The sequence below is a fragment of the Herpailurus yagouaroundi genome, unplaced genomic scaffold (assembly GCF_014898765.1).
Source record: "Herpailurus yagouaroundi ecotype Mexico unplaced genomic scaffold, PumYag 184, whole genome shotgun sequence".
Classification (NCBI taxonomy): Eukaryota; Metazoa; Chordata; class Mammalia; order Carnivora; family Felidae; genus Herpailurus; species Herpailurus yagouaroundi.
In genome coordinates, this window is record NW_024412415.1 from 30,028,724 (window position 1) to 30,050,908 (window position 22,185).

General features: G+C 41.2%; 1 protein-coding gene across 3 annotated transcripts; it reads right to left on the reverse strand.

Moving 5' to 3' along the window:
* Positions 1 to 470: 470 nt before the first annotated feature.
* Positions 471 to 21,227, reverse strand: SPG21 (SPG21 abhydrolase domain containing, maspardin). Of its 3 annotated transcripts, XM_040492979.1 has the most exons (10): positions 20,977 to 21,227; positions 18,595 to 18,851; positions 17,363 to 17,449; positions 14,486 to 14,647; positions 10,344 to 10,424; positions 8,929 to 9,074; positions 5,861 to 5,984; positions 4,949 to 5,056; positions 2,515 to 2,655; positions 471 to 1,183 (listed from the first exon to the last, which is right to left on the reverse strand). In XM_040492979.1, the coding sequence occupies exons 3-10, from the start codon at positions 17,423 to 17,425 to the stop codon at positions 1,067 to 1,069; spliced, it is 942 nt and encodes a 313-aa protein (XP_040348913.1). In that variant the 5' UTR covers positions 17,426 to 17,449; positions 18,595 to 18,851; positions 20,977 to 21,227; the 3' UTR covers positions 471 to 1,066. The 3 variants fall into 3 exon arrangements, with proteins under 3 accessions (XP_040348913.1, XP_040348912.1, XP_040348914.1); XM_040492978.1 differs by lacking the exon at positions 18,595 to 18,851; XM_040492980.1 differs by lacking the exon at positions 18,595 to 18,851 and having other exon boundaries at positions 5,861 to 5,969; positions 20,977 to 21,223.
* Positions 21,228 to 22,185: the final 958 nt, after the last annotated feature.

Here is a 22,185-nt window from a genome sequence, read left to right on the forward strand (position 1 = left end):
GGCTGCAATCAGCCAAATCTAGATCGTGGGGAATTCCATAGAGCAAATGAGCCTATTTCTTCAACAAATTAATGGCAAGAAAAAAAAAAAGGAATATATAGTTTGAAAGAGATTTGGGGCAGTTGGCTGGTTCAGTAGGTGCAGCATGCAACTCTCAATCTCAGGGTCATGAGTTCAAGCTCCAAGTTGGGCATGGAACCTACTTAAAAAAAATGTAAAAAAAAAAATTAAGAGATTTAAGACACATTCCCATTGAGGGGGAAGAAAGAAGGTATGAAAAGTAACTGGCACATAGTAATAGCTCAATAAATGAGACCTACTGTTACTTTACAATGAGCAAACTGCAACTTAGAGAGATTAAGTAACTTATGTAATGTCATACCAAATTGGCCAACACCACCACGGTTTCTTGTCAGAAAGTCCTATGTCTATGTAGCCCAGTTGGGCAGCTACAATAATCACCAAAGCCATTCGCTGAAAGTGAGTTTTTATTCCAAATGACTGTAATGGCTAGAAAGACAACAGATAAAACTGAAAATGATTCTGCATAACTGGAAAGTAGAAGTAGTTGATGTTGCAGGGAGCACACAGTAGGTGACAGCTTGGCACTTGATAACGGCAATAACCAAGAATTCATAAAAATAACTGATGTCCTTCTGATACACAATCTGGATGTGCAGCATTTACAGCAAATAACATAAAAAGAAAGAAAGGAGGAAAGAAAAGAAAGGAAACAAACCCTCACAAAATCCCAAACTTCAGAAATTAATATTCGCTTAAGAACACAGTGGTGACGACTTTTGGTAGCAAAATTTTCACAATTCTTAAAATGGGAGTCTTCAAAAGTACTTCCTCAAATTCAAAAGCTAAAAAAACCGAAGAGGGAACAGTTACACTGGCTTAGAAGAGCTGCCGCCTGTCACAAAGACGACAATCAGTCCTACTTCCAAACACAGTGATAACCGGTGAACCTGACAGCCAAATGGAGAGGCCGCCGGGCGGGCACTGACACCATGATTGTACAAGAACTCTCTGGATCACGCATCATTAACAACAAACACCACAACTATTGATCCTCCTGACTGACGCTGAGGCTGCCTTTCTGCACCTCAAGTTCCTCGGCACTGACCATCGACGGATCAATGGCCGCGTATTTGGTTCCATGGAATTGCAGCAAATGTATCTGTAGAAACACAGAATTGTTCTTTTAAATGTCACTATGGCATATTTTATACTTCTAAAATTACGCAGCAATATGTACTAATAAGAGACAAATTGGAAAACACAGAGAAGTCAAACAAGTATTTTTAAAAACCACAATTTGAGGGACGCCTGGGTGGCTCAGTCAGTTAGGCATCTGATTCTTGATTTTGGGCCTGGGTCATGATCTTGCAGTTTCTGAGTTCAAGCTCTGTGTCAGGCTCTGTGCTGACAGAGCAGAGCCCGTGTGGGATTCTCTTTTCCTCTCTTTGCTCCTCCTGATCCCCTCTCTCAAAATAAATAAGCATTAAAAAATAACACCCACAGTTTGGGATCTTTGTTCCTTATTTAACATGTAACAGGTCTCTCCCAAGTTCCTATAAATTTCATCATCTTAAGTGGTGGCACACCACTCCATAAGTTGTTGTTTACCCTCCTGTCCTGCTGCTGTGACTCAGGTCTTTCCCATCCTCTGCTGTTCAGAGCAAGATCATCACGAAGGGCTCCAGGCATCAAGTTTTTCTGAATTTAGGGTCCTCTACTTAGGATCCACTGCCACAAGTGGATGACAGGACCAAAGGACATGACTGTTTTTTGAAGTTCTTGATACTTCTTGCCAAACTGCCAAAGCAGCAATTTCTCATTGCTATTTAAACTTAAAAAAAAAAAAATCTTTTTTAATGTTTACTTATTTTTGAGAAAGAGAGAGGGAACACAAGTGGGGGAGGGGCAGAGAGAGAGAGGGAGACACAGAATCTGAAGCAGGCTCCAGGCTCCAAGCTGTTGGCACAGAGCCCTATGCAGGGTTTGAACCCATGAACCGTGAGATCATGACCTGAGCCCGAGTTGGACGTTTAGCCGACTGAGCCACCCACACACCCCCTCACTGCTATTTTAATATCCATTTAAGGTAGAGGACAAAGTGGCAGTTTTTGTCAGTTTTTGCGTGTATTATTTTAATGCACTAAAAATGGATCAGGAAAGTTGCTTCATGAATCTGGTATCCTGTTCTGACTGAATTCATTGTATCCAGGAGGCAAGGTCACATCATACCAAATGGCTACTTCTAGGTATGTGGATATAGGCCTGCTGTTCTTAGAAAAGAGATGGTAGGCAGAGAGTCACCTGTCTCTAACACACCTGCTTGAATTCTGCTTTAAATTATTAATGTAAACCACTTTTATCAAGCAAGTGCCTCATTCTTACAGAGAATTCTGTAGTTCTCCTATTCCACCATTAAAAAAAAAACAAGCTTTGTGTTTCAAACTATACACTGTGGGTTCAAAGTGCCCTGGCTTCCAAGCTGGGACTTACCTGTACATAAAGATTCACCTCTGCACTTCTGCACAGGTATGGGAAATTGCCTCCTGTTTTAAGGTGAGCCCTCCGGGCATTAGGATACAGTTTGTACATTTCTTCTTTAGCTTCGGTTGAAAGTGCACTCTGGTCAAATACCTTAAAAAAAAAAAAAAAAACAAAGGCTGAAACCTACTGGTATTTTAATATGTTCTTTCCACATCATGGAAAATGCTTCCCAAAGCATTTCTTTCTTGTGAAGAGATGCTGCTGAACCTTGGCCAGCCTGGGCCACCTCCTCCTACTGATCCCTGGTGATTTCTAACATAAGCTACAGAATTTGTTGTTGCATTCTTTGGGAGAAAAGTCTACCATGAATTTTTTCCCCTCAAACAGAGTTAACTGAATTAAAAGAATATTAATAGTGAACAATCATTATTGAAAATGCCAGTTAATTTCAAAAAGATCACTAAAATCCCAAAAGAATGTGTCAATTTTATTACTACTTAAAAACAGTTACATAAATACTATATGCTTAGTGAAAAACAAAAACAAAAACAAAAAACAAAAATTTTAAGAGTATAAGAAAAAGTCCAGATCCTTTCCTTGGGGAACTACTGTTAACAGTTTGGAGTGTATGATTCTAGACATCATTTACTGCCCACATAAACTTATGTTTACACACACATTCAAGCAAGTTTTCAGAAAGTAATATTTTTTCAAAAAGTAATTTTTTTAATCGCGCGCGCACGCACACACGGCACTTCCAACTTGCCAAAGTTTAAACACAGTTTCCAGTGACCCAAACTTTGGGTACATGAGCTCAGCTTTGAAAGATGGGCAAACAGAGCAAACGCACTGTGAGGACAAAATATTTTACCAACAGTACTGAAAAGCTTGTTCTGTGTCATGGTCAATGTCGGAATGTAGAGGTTACAGTGAAGAATGAGAAGTTATTGCTTGTAAATTTCTGGACAAAAATCAATTCTTAAAAAACATTATTTGAATCCAGGAATAAACCCGTTTATGAGGCAAAATAGTTACATGATTTAAAAAAAAAATAAGGGGCGCCTGGGTGGCGCAGTCGGTTGGGCGTCCGACTTCAGCTCAGGTCACGATCTCGCGGTCCGCGAGTTCGAGCCCCGCGTCGGGCTCTGGGCTGATGGCCCGGAGCCTGGAGCCTGTTTCCGATTCTGTGTCTCCCTCTCTCTCTGCCCCTCCCCCGTTCATGCTCTGTCTCTCTCTGTCCCCAAAATAAATAAACGTTGAAAAAAAAAATAAGCCAAACCACAATGAAATACCACTTCACATCTATTAGAATCACTATTATGAAAAAACAGAAAATAACGAGTGTTGGGGAGGATGTGGAACAATTCGAACCCTTGTGCATTGCTGGTGGGAATGTAAAATGGTACAACCACTGTGGAAAATGGTATCATGGTTTCTCAAAAAGTTAAACAGAATTACATAGGGCTCAGCAATTCCACTTCTCCGTATATACCCACAAGATGTGAAAGTAGGTACTCAAACAGATATTTGTACACCAATGCTCACAGCAGCATTATTCACAATAGCCCAGAGGTGGAATAACCCAAATGTCCATCAACAGATGCTGGATAAACCAAATGTGGTACCTGCATACAAGAGAGTATTATTCAGCGTTTAATACACGCCACGACATGAATAGACTTTGAAAACATTCTGCTAAGTGAATTCAGCCAGACACAGAAGTACAAATATTATGTGATTCCTTATAGTCTATGTACCTTACATGAGGTACATAGTCTATGTACCTTACGTGAGGTACATAGAATAGTCAAATACATAGAGACAGAAAGTATAATGTTGGGTACCAGGGTCTGGAAGGAGGGGGGAATGGCGAGCTAGTGTTTAATGGGTACAGAGCTTCAGTTTGGGATGATGAAAAGTTCTGGAAATGGATGATGGTGACGGTTGCACAACACTGTAAATGTACTTAATGCCACTTAAGTTTACTTAATGTACACTTAAAAATGGTTAAAATGGTAAATTTTGTAACATATATTTTACCACAACTCGAGCATATAAGAAGCAAGCTTTTGTGCTAATTAGATTTTATGGAATTCTTGATTCTCTGACTCCATGAGGCAACTTTTCTTTGCTACATAGATGTGTAATAGCTAAAGTGCAATATCTGTTGATGACTGTAGCAAAAATATATCAGAATGGGTAAGGACTACCATGTTTGTTTATGTTTATTCCTAGTTCAATGGTGTTATTCCTATCAGGAAAAAAATAGGGTAAGCAATATGTTGATTGTTTTAGAACTGAAAAAGTGGGTGGGGGGAGGGTGTAAAAAAAATCCAAGGCAGCATTGGAAGAGGTACACTGAAAAATTATAAAATAATTATGAGGATTTTGATATATACAGTTAAAAGGGTAAAACATCTATTTGACTTAAAAGGAAGCTTACATCCATAATGGTTACAGGGATGTCCCGAATTTTATGAGGTTCCACATAAGAATTTTGACAATTCAGGGTCAGTCTTGAAGCCAGTTCACTCTGACCCAAACTTTCCAGCTGTAGGAAGAAACACAGGCAAAGGTTTTGAATTAATTTTGTTTCCCACATTTCCATTAAGTGTAATATTTGTGCTTATAAAGGTGGTATCACGTGTGGTGGGTCCAGAAAGATCACCAAGGAGGAAATATAATGTATCTGTGAGACCATGGGCCTCCCAGGTGGTGGCATTTTTCTACTGTGGGAACCTGGCATCCATAGCCCTCAACATGAATTGCTTCTTCAACCAGGTACCTGTGGGCAGCAAGCCACTTCCTATAACTCATAAGTGACAGATAAACATTTTTAAGAGATTTTGGAGCTGGAAGAGACCTCAGAAAAACCATCTAGCCCCGTAGTCCCTAAATCCAAGTCTGTAGACCTGCTACTTCAGATTCACCTCAAGGAGAAAGAGGGGGAACAGAGTAAAAACACAGGTTCCCAGATCCCACACCCAGGGATTCCAGTTCAATGGGCTGGAGAGGCCTTGGAATTTGTTTTTGTTTTGTTTTTTTTTTTTAAATGTAGGCTCCATGCCCAACATGGGGCTCGAACTCATGATCCCCAGATCAAGAGTCCCATGCTATACTGACTGAGCCAGTCAGGTGCCCCTGGAATCTGTATTTTTAAAAGCTTCCCCCAAGTGATTCTGTTGAATTACTTACCAACAGTAATAATCTGTGTGGGTGTGTTAAAGTTGATATGGAAGGCGGTTTAGCCAACATCTCTAATACATACTCAATGAGACAGATATATCATCAGGAAGCAAGGAGACACAAAAATTTCTAGTATAAGGTGTCCCCACCCCAACGCCATGATCCTTACCCTGTCCACCATGAAATCAATAGCATCAGCCATCAAAGGGTCCACTGGGCCAGATGAAAAGTTTCCAAGAACTATTTTTTTGAGCATAAATGATGGCATCAGCCAAAAGCTGTAAAACAAGGACCTGATAATTTAAATTTGCAAGGTTACACAAAAGTAGCAAATATTCATTCAATACTGAAGCTTTGTATTAGCTATGTTCTTGGGATCTAGAGATAAAAAGACCTATCTCTTCTTCCAAAGAGCTAGCTTTAAAGCATCTTGTTTTTATATACATTTTCCTGAGCTCTCAAAGAGTTACGGTTTAATATGATTAAAGTTTTATTTGAGAATTTAGAATAATTATAAGTGGTATTTCTTTTTTTTTTTTTTTAAGTTTATTTTTTTATTTTATTTTATTTTTTTTTATTTTTGGGACAGACAGAGACAGAGCATGAACGGGGGAGGGGCAGAGAGAGACGGAGACACAGAATCGGAAGCAGGCTCCAGGCTCCGAGCCATCAGCCCAGAGCCTGATGCGGGGCTCGAACTCAACGGACCGCGAGATCGTGACCTGGCTGAAGTCGGACGCTTAACCGACTGCGCCACCCAGGCGCCCCTATAAGTGGTATTTCAAGTTTCTTTGCCAAGGTAGACATTTTGATAATACTGAGAATTTATTATTTATTATTATTATTATTACTATTTTTTTTCTTTTTTTACTATTTGGCTTTATTTCCAATGGCTAAACTATTTCCTTTAGAAAACTGAAAAATTAAGATCCCAACCTTCAGGTTTATATCACATTGATTGATTGATATTTCAAAATAGCAAAATGAAGGAGCTGTTATACTGCCAAAGTTTTCTCCTAGTAGATTCAATTAGGCTAATTCAAGGCAATTCAATCTATGGATTTCTGTAAGTGATTTTTAGTTGATATTTATTCCATTAATTACAAGAATTGAGAGCCATTATATACGGTAACCACTACTTTCTCTAAACCTATGGTGAAAATGACTTATAAAAAGTGCAGACTACCTTCTGATGCGTGTTCTCAATGGACTGGCTTGTTGGAAGTTGAGCTTCCCTCACAAGGCCAGTGGGCCCTCTTTCAGTTAACTTTCTCCATCCCGCCCATGGGTTTCCTTATTTTCTCAAGGTGATGAGGTACCCTCTGTTGAGGGGTAGGCCCTGTTGGCTTTGCTTGCCCCTGTAGCCTCAATGTGTGGCACAAAGTAAGCACTCAGATATTTGATAAAATGTAGCTCATATGCAGGGGCACAAACAAAGTAGGGGCAGTCTTGGCTTGTGACAGTTAAAACAACATTAAAAATCATCAAAAATAATCAATGAGCTTTAGTGAATTGTCCGGACATGAACTATTTGTAGCTAATGTATGTAAGAAATTGTTGCACAAATGCTGAGTAAACTACTGAGATAACACCAGAAAACATTTTTTTTTAAATTTTTTTTTTTTAACGTTTATTTATTTTTGAGACAGAGAGAGACAGAGCATGAACGGGGGAGGGGCAGAGAGAGAGGGAGACACAGAACCGGAAGCAGGCTCCAGGCTCTGAGCCATCAGCCCAGAGCCCGACGCGGGGCTCGAACTCACGGACCACGAGATCGTGACCTGAGCCGAAGTCGGACGCTCAACCGACTGAGCCACCCAGGCGCCCCAGAAAACATTTTTAAAGAGAACAGAGTACAACTTGTTTTTGAGTAAGCTATACACCCAATGTGGTGCTCAAACTCATGATCCAGAGATCAAGAGTTGCATGCTCTACCTACAATTTTAAAGAAATGTGAAAATAACAAACACAATGTTTACCTAGAGAATTCTGTGAAAAATCAACCTGATCATACAGGTATGTTTACTCATGGAGCTTTGTCTTTTAGGGTAGAGTCTAGCCTTGCTAGCAATGAAAAAAAATCACATTAAATTAGCTTTAAGGTACTATTAGATACTTATCAAATTACTTAAAATGTTATCTTCAGGGTGCCTGGGTGGCTCAGTCGGTTAAGCATTCGACTTTAGCTCAGGTCATGATCTTGAGGTCTGTGGGTTCGAGCTCCATGTCAGGTTCTCTACCGATAGCTCAGAGCCTGGAGCCTACTTTGGATTCTGTATCTGTCTCCCTCCCTCTCTCTCTCTCTCTCTCTCTCTGCCCCTCCCCCGCTCATGCTAGGTCTCTGTCTCTTAAAAAAATGAATAAACATTGAAAAAAATTAAAAATAAATAAACAAAATGTTATCTTCAATAACTTTTCTTTTTCCAGTGGGGGGAGGGGGAGGGGGATAGGAAGAGAAAGAGAATCCCAAGCAGGCTCCACACTGTCAGAGCAGAGCCTGACACGGGGCTCAATCCCACAAACTGTGAGATTATGACCTGAGTCAAAATCAAGAGTCGGACACTCAACTGACTGAGGCACCCAGGCACTCCTAAAGTGGACTCTTCAATGAAAGGATGACTCAGAGAAAACAAGCGCCCCATGGGTGGCCCCACGAAGCAGGCCACCATTTCCATCTTTCCGAAAGCAGACTAACACTAAAGTGTCATGATGTGCAAGACGTGCTGGCAGATGAAATGTATTCTCTCTGTTTTTGGAAACACATTTCAAGGAAATAACCCAGAAAGGGAAGGAAAAAAGCAACATGTACAATGATTTGCAGAACATGATGAAAAATTGGGGGAAGCCAAAATGCCTAAAAACACTGTGTCGTCAATATACAGAACTGTTTAACAACATAGTAGGCGGAACAAGTAGAACACCATATTAGTTACATATGCAACTGAAGAGGACCTGTTAGGATCACATGAATGTATAGTAAACAAAGCTAACCCATAATTCAGAGTAATAGAAATAGCTAAATTCAGAGTTCATTCCATTCTTTTCTTTGGCAAAGGTGATTGTTTCTAGTTTTAAAAGCCAGGGCAGTTTCAGAAGACAGAGGAAGATACAAGCCCTTTCCACCCCCACACCCCCACCGCTTAGTGCAACAACCCCCCACCCCCCGCCAAGCCAACATTTTCAAAATTCCACTGAATGAAAATCCTAAGAATTTTGGCCAAATGTTCATGTTCTTACCTGTTTGCAGTCCAAGTTTGGTTGAAGATGGAGGTGTCACTGAAAGAATTGCAGAGGATGAGGGAATGGACTCTGGGAGATGTGTGTGTGTATTCAGCAAATTTCTGGGCCAAAAAGCCTCCCAAAGAAGCCCCAAACAGGTGAACCTAATTGCAAACAAACACAAGAAGGATACTACAACAACAATCAATCCTGAACATAAATACCAAAAAAAAAAAAAAAAAAAAAAGTAGTTTTACTTCTCACCAACCACAGAATACATAATGTCATCATAATCCTTAGATGAAAATATCGATAGCAGTTCAACATTTAGGAAACACTGCACTTAAGTACAATTTATACATCCCATCAAGAAAACAATCTGTGCATGCAAATACAAGTAAGAAAATATTATCTACAGATTACACTAGAAAATGAAACCACTCAGTAATTTATATTTAAGAAAACTATGATTTGGTAATTCTACTCCTAGGTACAAACTCAAAAGAACTGAAAACACATGTCCACAAATGTTCACAGCAGTGTTATTTCTTTTTTTTTTTTTAATTTTTAAAAATGTTTTATTTTTTATTTTTGAGAGAGAGAGAGAGAGAGAGAGAGAGAGAGAGAGAGACAGAGTGCAGCGGAGGGGCAGAGACAGGGAGACACAGAATCTGAAGCAGGCTCCAGGCTCTGAGCTGTCAGCACAGACCCTGATGCAGGGCTTAAACTCGCAAGCTGTGAGATCATGACCTGAATCGAAGTCAGATGCTTAACTGACTGAGCCACCCAGGCACCCCACAGCAGTGTAACTTCTAATAGCCAAACAATGGCAACAATCCAAACGTGCATCAACTGACAAATGGATAAATAAAATGGGGTACACCTATATAGTGGGATATTATTTGACAATAAAAAGGTGGAGTACTGATACACGCTACCACATAGCCGGGCCTTGCAAACATTATGCTAAATGAAAGAAGTCAGTTAGAAAAGATGAACACTAAGAAAATTAAAAAAAAAAGATGAATACTGCATGATTCCATTTATATAAAATACCTAGAATGGGTACATCTACACAGGCAGAAAGGAGATTAAGTTGCCAGGGGTAGGAGAAGAAAGGTGAGGAGTCACTAATAATGAATATGTGGTTTCTTTTGGGGTGAAAAAAATGACCTAAAATTGACCCTATTTGTGAATATATTATATTTATTTATATATAAAATATATTTATATTTACATATAAATATATATTGTACCTATCTATGAATATATTAAAAACCATACTCACACACTTGAAAAGGGTAAATTGAATGGTATGTGAATTATATCTCAAAAGAAGTATCATTTAAAAACAAAACAAAGACAATACCAGGCTTTACAATGTAAATGCTGCATTAAAATCACATGTAAATATTTAGTTTTAGGGTACTCACTTTATCCAGTTGTAAATGGTCTAAAAGTTTTCTAAATCCATCACAGAATTCAAGATGGTCCCAATAAACTGGATACTGCAACTGAAATAATAACATTATTAATTAATAATAAATATAGGGGAGCCTGGGTGGCTCAGTCAATTCAAGCATCCAACTTTGGCTCAGGTCAAGATCTCACAGCTGGTGAATTTGAGCCCCATGTCGGGCATTGTGCTGACAGCTCAGAGCCTGGAGCCTGCTTCGGACTCTGTGTCTCCCTCTCTGCCCCTCCCACACTTGCACTCTGTCTCTCAAAAATAAATAAATATTTAAAAAATTAAAAAAATATATATATGCAAAATTTAGGACTCCCATAATAGCATTTCTCATTTGCTCAAGCTCTGCTCCTTTTATTTTTGAGACAGAGAGAGAAACACACACACACACACACACACACACACACACACACACACACACAGCATGAGCAGGGGATGGGCAGAGAGAGAGGGAGACACACAATCTGAAGCAGGCTCCAGGCTCTGAGGTGACAGCACAGAGCCCAATGCAGGGCTCACACCCATGAACCATGAGATCATGACCTGAGCTGAAGTCAAACGCTTAACCAACTAAGCCACCCAGGTGCCCCTAGACCAATTTATTTTATTATTATTATTTTTTCAATGTTTTATTTATTTTTTGAGAAAGAGAGGGTAAGTAGGGCAAGGGGAGAGAGAGTGGGGGACAGAGAGTGAAGCAGGCTCCGCACTGAAAGCAGCAAGCCCAATGTGAGGCTTGAACCCACGAACCGCAAGATCAAGACCTAAACTGGTCTGCTGTTCAACCGACTGAGCCTCCCAGGTGCCCCCTAACAGACCAATTTAAAAAAAGAATAGCACACAAGAGATATTATGTGAATAATAATTTCAATTCATGTCTGTTTCCTTTCCAAATAGCTAAGAAACTCTGAGGTTCAAGGGTGAATAGGAGCAGAACCCTTTCAAGTGAAAAAATACTGTTTTCCCTTTAATCCAATTTAATTCTAAAAGTATGGCTCAGGAGAACTCGAAATAAAATCCTAAGGAGAATTCCCTCTCTTTTTGGCAGCATTGCTTGAAGTGCGTATTCAATAAAATTGTTCCTCTTTTCTTAATTGACTCAGGCATCATATCTGATTTCTTGTACCTTTATTTGTGGCCAAAAAAGTATGGTGCTTGACCTTAAGTAGCCTATAAAAGCTGAGGAGGAGGAGGAAAAGAAATACAAGTCACTACCTCCTTTCTAGAGGACTCCAGCTTGTCACCAAAGAATTCCACTCTCTTTAATAATAAGCAAAACCTGTCTGACAGGCTAGTTGTTTTAAGAACTTAGATTCCTTTTGTCATTAACAAGTTGCTGGAATTGATACTATCATGTATATAATAGGATAACTTTAGATTTGTTGTAATTATGTTACTTTTACTATTAAAAATCTCATTTGTGGATGAGATTCCACTATTCTGACAGGATGAAGAACAGCTGCTCCCTAGCAGATAATCTGAGAACTGGAGTCGGATGATAGAAAAGAAAGCTATTATAGGGCATCTGGGTGGCTCAATCAGTTAAGGGTCTGACTTTGGCTCAGGTCATGCTATCTCGGTTTGTGGGATCGAACCCCGCGTCAGGCTCTATGCTGACAGCTTGGAGCCTGGAGCCTGCTTCAGATTCTCTGTCTCCCTCTCTCTCTACCCGACCCCCAATTGTGCTCTCTCTCTCTCAAAAATAAACAAACATTAAAAACAAAACAAAAAGGAAAAGAAACCTATAGTGTAAAAATATTTTTTTATGAAGGCTTTAATTTAAAAATATCTATGCCCAAGATAGGGGATAAAACTGTACACAACTTAACACACACACACACACAAACTGAGTACAAGTAAAACTGGAAATCTAAGATTGGTGGATTGTATTAATATCATACCCTGGTTACAATATCTGACTACAGTTTTGTAAAATGTTACTATTGAGAGAAACTGGGCAAAGTATAAAAGGGATATCTCTGTATCATTTCTGAAAACTACAGGTGAACCTATATAATTATCTCAATAAAAATGTAAATGACAAAAGGACTGGTACCTTTCAACTGCTAGATAAGTATGTAATAAGTTTTAAAATCTTGTGAGGTAGGGGCACCTGGGTGGCTCAGTTGGTTAGGTGTCTGTTTTGGCTCAGGTCATGATCTCACGGTTCATGGGTTCAAGCCCCTCATTGGGCTCCTTGCTGGCAGTGTGGAGACTGCTTGGGATTCTCTCTCTCTCCCTCCCTCTCTGCCCCTTTCTCACTCTCTCAAAAATGAATACATACATTTTAATAACTACATAAATAAAACAAACTTCGTGGGGTTAGGCACATAAGGACAAAGTAACTTTGAAGACATCACTGGCCTTTTCTTTTTTAAGTTTTATTTTTAAGTAATCTCTGCACCCAATATGGGGCTCAAACCCACAACCCCGAGATCAAGGGTTACACACTACACCAGCTGAGCCAGCCAGGTGCCCCTGGCCCTTTCTTGATTCATTATCTAGCTAATGAAATAATGAAATCCCACATCAAGAAGCTTGAGGGCAAGAAGAAATAGCCAGCCAAAAGGCAAAGCAATTTGGACTTGCCAGCTTGGAGCAAAAAACACACAGTCAACTTCAGACAGTGCTCTGAAGTGGGAGAGACGTCTGTGGCCGCTCAGTTTCCCCTCCCTGGCTGATCAACAGAGGCTACCAGGAAAGGTACTGTCGTGTCTTAGGCTGTGGAGGGCTGGGATGAGTGTGCTTGCCACCCCGCTTTCCTGAAATGCCGTCAACCAAGAGGAATTATGAAAACCCAGAACAAGGGAGGATTATGTTGCAGAGACTCAAAACATGCCACATGAAGAATGATCAAAGAATGTGGAGAATTTCTCCTGAAAGAAAAGACCTGGGGGGAAGGCAGCAAGCTGACAATAACTAGTTTTCTCGAGAAGGGCTGTCAGGGGGAAGAACTGGATTTGTTCCGTGTGGCCCCAGTTGGTGGTAAACCCAGTAAAACTTTAAGTTACCTTCCGAGAAAAGAGATCTGGTCCACATTTTCTCTCCTTCAGATAGTAAATAAAATGTACAGTAACAGCAATATTCCCACAGGGAGACCTGTTTTACATGTTACTGTTCCGGCTCCCGCAAACAAGTGCCAACTCCAAAGCCCAAGAGTCTCTCCTTCCTGAGAAGTAAGGAGACCAGCCTCCATTATTTTTTGTTTTTAACATTTATTTATTTATTACTGAGAGAGAGAGAGAGAGAGAGACAGAGACAGAGAGGCAGATTGTGAGATCAGGTTTGATCTCACAAACCTGAGCAGAAATCAAGAGTTGTACTCTCAACCGACTGAGCCACCCAGGAGCCCCTGGCCAGCCTCCGTTGTTACACAGTCGAGGCGTCACGAACAATGGTGCCTTCCTCACCTACACTGTTCTTCCAGAAGAGATTCAAGAATGACCAATGGGAAACTAGATTTAGACCAAACTCAGTGATAAAATAACAATTAGAAACAAAAAACTTCTTAAGTAAATGCTGAGAGTATGGGCTATAATAAGACCCATCCCAACAGTCAAAGACTTACATTAAAGCAAGCTTTCAGTCAGCTGAATGTCAGCAGACCCCTCTGCTGTATAATATTGCACATTCAGCTCCCTTGCAGGCAGTGGTGTAATGAACCAGGAGTGGAAATGGAGTCAGAAGACTCAGACTGGTTCTCCTTCCACCACCTAGTGGTCATGACCTGCCACGATCACCAAAATGGCTGGACCTCCATTTCCTCATCTATAAACAAGGACAATGCTTCCTACCATTCAGAGTTAAGAGAATGTACATAAAAGCTGGGCACTGAGGTTTCCATAGAAGTTTGTACCCTCTGCATCTCTGTATGTCCGTGTACTACACCGCCTTCCTTCCAAAGGCTTCATTTCACATTTTAAAGAAGGAAAACAATCTTACCTCAACTAAAAAAAAAAAAAAAAAAAAAAAAAAAAGCCCATTATGATAGTTAATCAGGAACAGAAGTACCCACATACAAAAAACAAACAAACAAACAAACAAAAAAACACAACCAAACCCAAAAAATGTGGACTTGAACTGTAATACTGAATCAATAATACTTACAGCTATAACCCGGTAACCCCATCCAGTCAAAGCCAAAATCTGCCGGAAAAATACATCTGCAGTTCCGCTGACAGGGGGAAGAAATATCAGAGGACACCTGATATTTCTGGGGCCTGCATCATACAGCGACCATATTTTACTATCATCATCATCCACGATAATCTGGAGGGAAAGTTATAAGAAAAAAAATGGACAACCTTATGGATTTGGTTTGATATTGTTACTTTACACTATAATTTTTGTGATAATTTTAATGCCACCAACTTGGTTGTTACAAGGTACCCTGGGGATCACACCAGACTAGCATGTATAATAAATAAACTGCTTTGGTCTCTTTTTCCTTCTTCTATGTGCTAACATACTGTACAAAATTGCCTTATATCCTTCCAAAGACTATAAAGCTTTTTTTTAAATCAGTTTTTCATTTTCCTTCCCATCCATGATTATAAAAGCCTGTTTTGTTTACCATTAAACAGTAAACCCTGCAATTGGCATCTCATTTCTTCCCCATACTCTGGCTTTGTGTGTGTGTAGGAGGCAATTTGCAGAGTCATTCTCCAGTGCTGTCCGGAGGGGAGGAAAGACTCCAGGCTCTAGGGACAAACTAGGGAGAGATGGTACCACTCAGGAGATGGTTCTGGAACCTGATCTACACCACGTCTTTGAGGGGGAGACTTTTGCTAAAGAGGAAGGACACAGCAGGTGTAGGTGTCCCTGTTCTGGAAGAATGTTTCAAACCAGTCAGTCAGGTGTAAGGAATGGGCACAGGAAAAAACTGGTTTTCTTGAGAAAAGAGGGTTGGGAGGAGGAAGGGCATCAGAAACCTTCCTGAATTAGTAGTTCTTAACCCAAAGGGAAAAAAGATGAGCATTAAGTGAGCTGAGACAAGTCAAGGGCTCAGCGTGGAGTTTGGCAGGGAGAGTTTCAGTGAGTGTTAGATATTAGTATTATTCACTGCATGATAGTTTACTTTTTGTTTTCTGTGGCTGACTTTTTTGTGATATTTGGAAAAGTACCTGAACTTCCTGAACTTTTGCCAGTGCAAATCAATTATTTATCCTACTTTTACATTAAAAAATTTAAGGCCTCCAGGTTCTATTTTCTGAGAGCTCCTAGCTGGCAGTGCTGTGGGCCCCTGGTGTCACTGTGGATGGTAACACACTGACTGGGATCACTGGCATCACTGGGAGCAGACAAACGGGGCAAGGCACAGTCCAGAGGAACCTAACAATTCCCTGTGAGACTTCCCCAGGTCACAGATGATGACAGTAATATCTCATACTCATGTTTCTGCCCTTGGCATCTTGCCACACACAATTTTGCTCTTATTTTATTTTGGGAGGCTATGATTGTGGTAAAAATCTCTTAATGGCTTTTGACAGTGCACACAGTAAATCCCAATCTTGTAATAATAAAACTAATATGAGGTAAGAATATTTAGATCTCTGAAATTTTCCAGGAAGTTATTTCAATAATCTATTTGGGAGAAAAGTAACAAAAATAGCATGTTCTCTCCCCCCCCCCTTTACTGAGATATAATTGACATAGTATGTTCTGAATATAAGCCATAAATACTTAAAAGTTGTTTATCACTTCAATTTTCTCAGAGTTCTCTGAATGGCAATTTTGTCAGAAATCCCTTAGAAGATGCAATATCTATCTGATAATTTAAAATCTAGCACCACGAAATTTCAAGCAAACTTATCATGACTTGTGGACCAAACTCATCTCACAACTGGAGAAAATCACATCAACCAAACTACCTCCTATAACTACTTCTAAGAATATTTAGAGAAGTGTGGGTTGTTTGGGGTCTGGTGATCAGCTTGCTGAGAAAGTGAGCTATCAAGATGAGCGCACATGAATTATTTGAGGGGATGGGACAAGGTAGAGGGACTGCAAGACCCAATTATCATTTAGTATGGGCAGGAGTTTCCCAGGGAACAAGAAGGAAGGGCAGCTCCCTTTGGTAAGCAGTCAAGTACTTCTGACTCTGAAGTCAGATTAATTTGATTTTAATGGGCAGACTCTACCAGGCTGAGTGACCTTTAACATGTTAACCTCTCTGGACCTTGGTTTTCTTATCTGCAAGAGGGGCACATGATACCATCTTTGTTAAACTGTTAAGAATGAAATAAGGTATCTGCTGACCTCCTACAACAGTGCCAGTTGTCTAGCAGATACTCTGTTTACACTTGGAGAACTGTATCTCAAATTTCTATATGGAGAATAGTTTTGTTGTTAATTCAAACCTGCATGGCACTTCCACAGATGTCTACCCTGACAAAATAATTATAACAGAGACATAGATGATTTTCATCTCATACTTTTGCAAAGGGATCAGCAAAGACTTTGCTCTGTGACTTAACTAGCTTTTGTCCAGTATGATCCCCAAACATTTGGGATTAATTAGGGACTCAGAGTCGACAGTCAAACTTCACTGTGAATGACATCTCAGGCAAATAAGATTTCCTGAAAATGGCTACCATTACAGAGGATCTGTAATGTGGCCCATTGAAAATCTTAAATCTGAGGAACAGGAAAAGGCTTTATAATCGAATCTGACTGCACGTACTATATAGTTGCTGTTGCGGCAAGGTTTCCACTATCTACAGAGGACACATATTCCTGTTTGCTTGAATACACAAAAGCAATTATAAAATAATGAGTACAGTTATACCCACTTTTACTCTTGAATGCGTCTCAAGAGTTCACTGCACTTGACAAAGAAGGGGTGAACTTTATGCCCTACGACCCAGACTCCTGATATTTGGCAATAACCTTTACTCTCAAACACTGTTAAGGCATAACATCTAAGTCACAAACAAAAACAATACAAGATTTTGCAAATAAGAGGTGTAGTAAAACCATACATACCTTTTTAAGGGGAACTGTACTTCTAAACCAGTTATAATCAGGAGAGACTTTAATCTCTCCCATGATTAGCTGAAATGGAGGTTAACCCTGAAATAAAAGCATGTGATGTTTCATGTCAAGAATTCATGTTTACATCAGAACCAAATGTAGAGTCTGGTCTAGCTATAAAAACAATACTTTAAATGGTAAAACCAAAGAAATGGGCTATTTTACCTTGTCAGTATATACTTAAACTACAGAAAACAATTTGGTGAAGTCCTATAGTCACAGAGCAGGAGGGGGCCCTGAGAGATAATTACTTTCTTAGTTCCTCCGGATGAAGAACCTGGTCTAGAAAACTTAAATGACTTACCAGCGATCTCCTGTCTATTGCAGAGCTAGGACCAGAGGTAGGACAGTGTGTTCTGACACCAGAATGCCTGTCCTAGGTAAATGATTCCAAACTGCAGTACCATCACCTATGTGTTGACAGTATCTTAAGAATCCATTTTAACAAAGATGTCTGATAGAGTTTCAGGGAACAGTCCACACTAGAGAAAGGGGGTAATAGAAGCCTGCGTCCTGATCAAGTCACAAAATGCCATAAATCTAACTCTAGCAGAACAGTTTCAGAACCTCACATGTAGTTCTTAATGCAGTTCTTGATGTGATTAAATGTGATATACCCTCCTCTGAAAGAGCTATGATCAAATACCAGGACAGGCTTGAAGGCACTATAACCAGCAACAAAACATGGGTCTTTAGAAGAAATACGCAGTCTCTTGTGGTGAGATTAGTGATTTCTAGCTTTTATAGCTGCGTGACCTTGGAAGAGTCACTGACCTTCTTTGAGCTTACTTTCCCATCTATGACTGTTTCACCACTGTATTTTCAAAGCCTAGAACAGTGCTTGGCACAGAACAGGCATTATCTGTTGACTAAATGGATGACTATGTCCTAAGGAGACTGGATCAGGCAATCCTAGAGTCTCTTCTGACCCAGGGATCTAACAGCTTTGGAATGGCTGGGCATCTTCAAGGGAAAGGCTGCCCCTCCTTGCTCAGGCATCTGTATTGTCGTAACAGGAACTTGAAATTATAGCTCCCTGTTGCAGATTCTTATTGCCAAACGAGGAACTTCCACCCCCTGGTTTGGAAGGATTCAAATACTTGCTGTGTATCCTGTCCTCTACCCCCAGAGCAAGTCTGGATTTCCTAACAAGGCTAGGATGTGTTCAAGACCATAACACTTACCTCCTGGGCTGACTCTGAATTGTTATTTTGAGTGGTTGGTCAGCAGGTGCAGTTCTCTGGACTGGCCAGGAGCTGGGGACTCCTTTTTGGCCCTCCACATCTGCCAACTCAGGAGTTCAGGGAACTTAGCAATCATAACAGTTACCTCTAATCTTGGGGGGGGGGTTACTAAACCCCAAGGAGATGGGAGACGTAGGCATCCATTATTAAACTTGATTTACAACCTGACATTGCAATAATGGTCTGTTCCCTCAAGGCTAGGATGGTAATTTTAGAAAAGTTTGTTAAAATCATAAGCTGTTCTCAAAAGTACCAAGAATATCATTAGCCAGTCTTATGCTGAAATCAGTGTGCACAGATGTAGTTATAATTCATCCTGGAATAAAGAAAATTGTTCTTTGCATATCCATTTTCTCTTAACGAATATTAACATGTTAAAAAAAAAAAATCTAAGCCACTGGAATCTACTCAGTAGGTTTATAAAACATCTAAGCTACTTAAAGCCAGAAAGGTAGCTTCTAGATTTGCCAGACTTGGGATAAATTAATTCAGTTTTGGAATCAGCTGCAAGGTACAAACCAAACTATCATAGACATACAGATCATACACAGGCACACACATTCACTGACATCCACTTCTTCCCAGAGCAACAAGTAGAAAGATGTGTCTTACCACAGTCCTCAGCATTATTCACAACCACCTCAGTATAACACTTTATAACAAATCTCACTGGATGGAGAGATTCCACCCAACTGTGACCAAATTTTTGTAGAGGCAAGTGATTTTAACACTTGTGTTAGTTTGGCAATACATGAAAGGTAAGATAGATACCAAATGTTGCATCTGACCAACTGACATCTAAGTTAAAAAAAAAAAAAACAACAACAACAAAAAAACTCACTGCTGCAAAGAGAAAGCAGCTGTGAGTGGTATGAAAAGGAAGTCTGTTCTCCGAGCTCTCTTTCATTCACTAAAGGGGTATACTTTTCCAAGTCACGAGAGGAACATTCTGTATATGGCAAAAAAAGGTTAACTGAGATTGTGACCAAACTGGTCAGTATTAAATAAGAAAGAATGTCGACCAGGAGCTCAACACTGATCTGATCTCTCACAATTCAATTCTTCGCAAAAACAAAAGCACCTGTTCATGCTGGTGGGAAAAGGGCTACAGAGATCAGCCTTAATCTTGCCTAAAGAAATCCCTCCTCAGGGAGTACTTTGGACAGTCAGTCCTCTCTGGCCCTGTGGTGCTAGACAATAAAATTGCCAATTGTGAGTGTGCATCAGGAATTACATGCACTTACCCCTCAGGGATTCAACAGAACCTGCCAGTTTACAGTCAATGAAATCATCTTTAAAAATGTTTAAGTCACATAACCAGATTAACTAGTCACAGGTTTTTGGATCCTTTATCTCAATCTTTAGTTGATCCACATATGGACAGTCTGTGATTATTAATGCCAGCAGTAACTAAATATTAGGACCTGAGAGTCTCCAGGCAATGCAGTTGGCTTTTTTAATGCAAATCTCAACAGCTCACCACACCAGTACACAGCTATCCTTTCTTCCTCCAGATTTCTTTAGGGGAACATTTATCCCTCTTTTCTTCAGGAACTTATTCCATTATTGTCTAAACCTGATGGGAGGAAAAGCTGCCAACTTGACATTTCTTCTGTGACACCTCATCTTGTACTGTCTTGGTATAAAAGCTCTTGGAAATTTGCACACAGCTATTAAGTTACTCCTCGGTCTCTTGAATCATGCTGCTAACAGGAGCTGGAACATTGTACAAGGAGACAAAGCAGCAGCATAAATGCAGAATTTATAACTCCCTAGGAAAGCCAGAAGAAGGAAAGCAAAGCACTCTAGTCCTGTTACTTTCCTCATCCCCCATTCACAAGTCTCACACCAGGTACTGAGCAATGACAAAGACATTTGTCACTTTCAGGCTGAGGTGCAATCTTCAAAATAACTAGCTTCTGCTCAGAGTTCTTAAAAGTTGAAAAACATATTCCTGGGCTGCAGCAGTGTATCCCCGGGACCAGATTACAATAGTATGCCCTGGTCAAGAGACCCGCACCCCCATCCCCAGATGATCCAAACACAGACCCCACCCTTTCCCAGTCCCGCCTCTGAAAGCCACAACAAGGCAGAGTCACAGTACAACGACCACCTCAGGAAGTCAAACTTGACCTCAGACAGATACACATACACAGAGGGACATGCGGTCACGTGCATGATCACATGGACCGGCCCACTAGGGGCCACACTAACAAAGTCACACCAACAGAGGCAGCCGCACACAGTACATACACACCCACCTGCAAACCTATACACATCACACACCCACACCCCGCTTCCAGGGCCTCGCCCACCCCTCACCTGCCGTGGCCTCCCCCACGTCCCTTTCCCTCCTCCCCAAAGCGGCTCTTCCCTCCAGTAGGGGCGCGGGCCGGGGAGGCAGCTGGGTCCGGGTCACCGCCGGCTGCCGGAGCGCTCAGTACCCGCAGGCACAGCGGGCTGTGGGGGCGAGCTGGAGGGCGGGCCTCCGAGGGGCGGGGCGCGCGGCCCGGCGAGCCTCAGCTGCCGCGCTCCCCCCTCCCGAACGGTTCGCGCAGTGGGCGCGAGCCTCGCGCTTCCGGGTTCGGAGGAGGCGGGGCCACGTCATGAGGAAGGGGCGGGGCTGCGTGGCTCCGGCGGTCACCATGACGACAGCGAGGGATGGAGACCAAGGTGAGACACTCCCGGCCGGCTCGGTACATCCTGCCGGTTGGGAGTCGGCGTCCGCCCTGGAGGTGGTGGAGGGCGCGGGGAGGAGGTTCGAGTTCCCTTTGGGTCAGCTCTAGGTCACCCATTTGATGTGGGCACCGAGGGAGAGATTGTGCGAGTGGCAGAAGGGGACGCCTGGCCCCTTGGGACCTCCCTCTGCCTTCAGTTCGCGCCCTCCTGGAGGAAGCAGGTGCGGACCATTTTCTCTCCGCTACGTAAAGCTTTGAGGTGACCCCCTTTGGGTCACAGGCTTTAGTGAGCAGCGCTTTGTATACTCTCTTTGCTTGGCAAGATTTTTTCCTCTTGGCACGAGCATAGTCGCCCTCCATAGTCCTCCACTGTAACACCCCTCACAGCACTTTGCAGACTTGTGCTGTCATTCTCCAACCAAGCCTCCAGCTCCTGCATCACTTTCCTTTAAAAGAATAGAGAATATTAATATATTTATAAACTTTCTTCTTAAGCAAAATGTAATGGAGATTACTCAGTAAAACATTTGCAGTTTGCTGAAAGAATGTATGATAAGGATGGATAACATGTAAATCTTGTTTGAAGTCTTTTTGTGATCCTGCAACAAGGTCCTGTTGGAAGTGCCTGCCCTAATCTTGTTTTAGGGAAAGCTTATACCCTATTTTAAAGGCCTTTGGTTTTTGCCCTTACCCAGGCAACTGTTTATGGGATTAAGGTCAGGGGAGAATCTGAGTAAATTGCATCCTTAGTCATGACCTCTGCTTTCCTGCTCTTGAGTGTTGCGTCCTAGTCTAGAACTTTGACAAATCCCAGATGCATTCCCCAGGAGCACAGTAACTCGTTAGCCTCTGG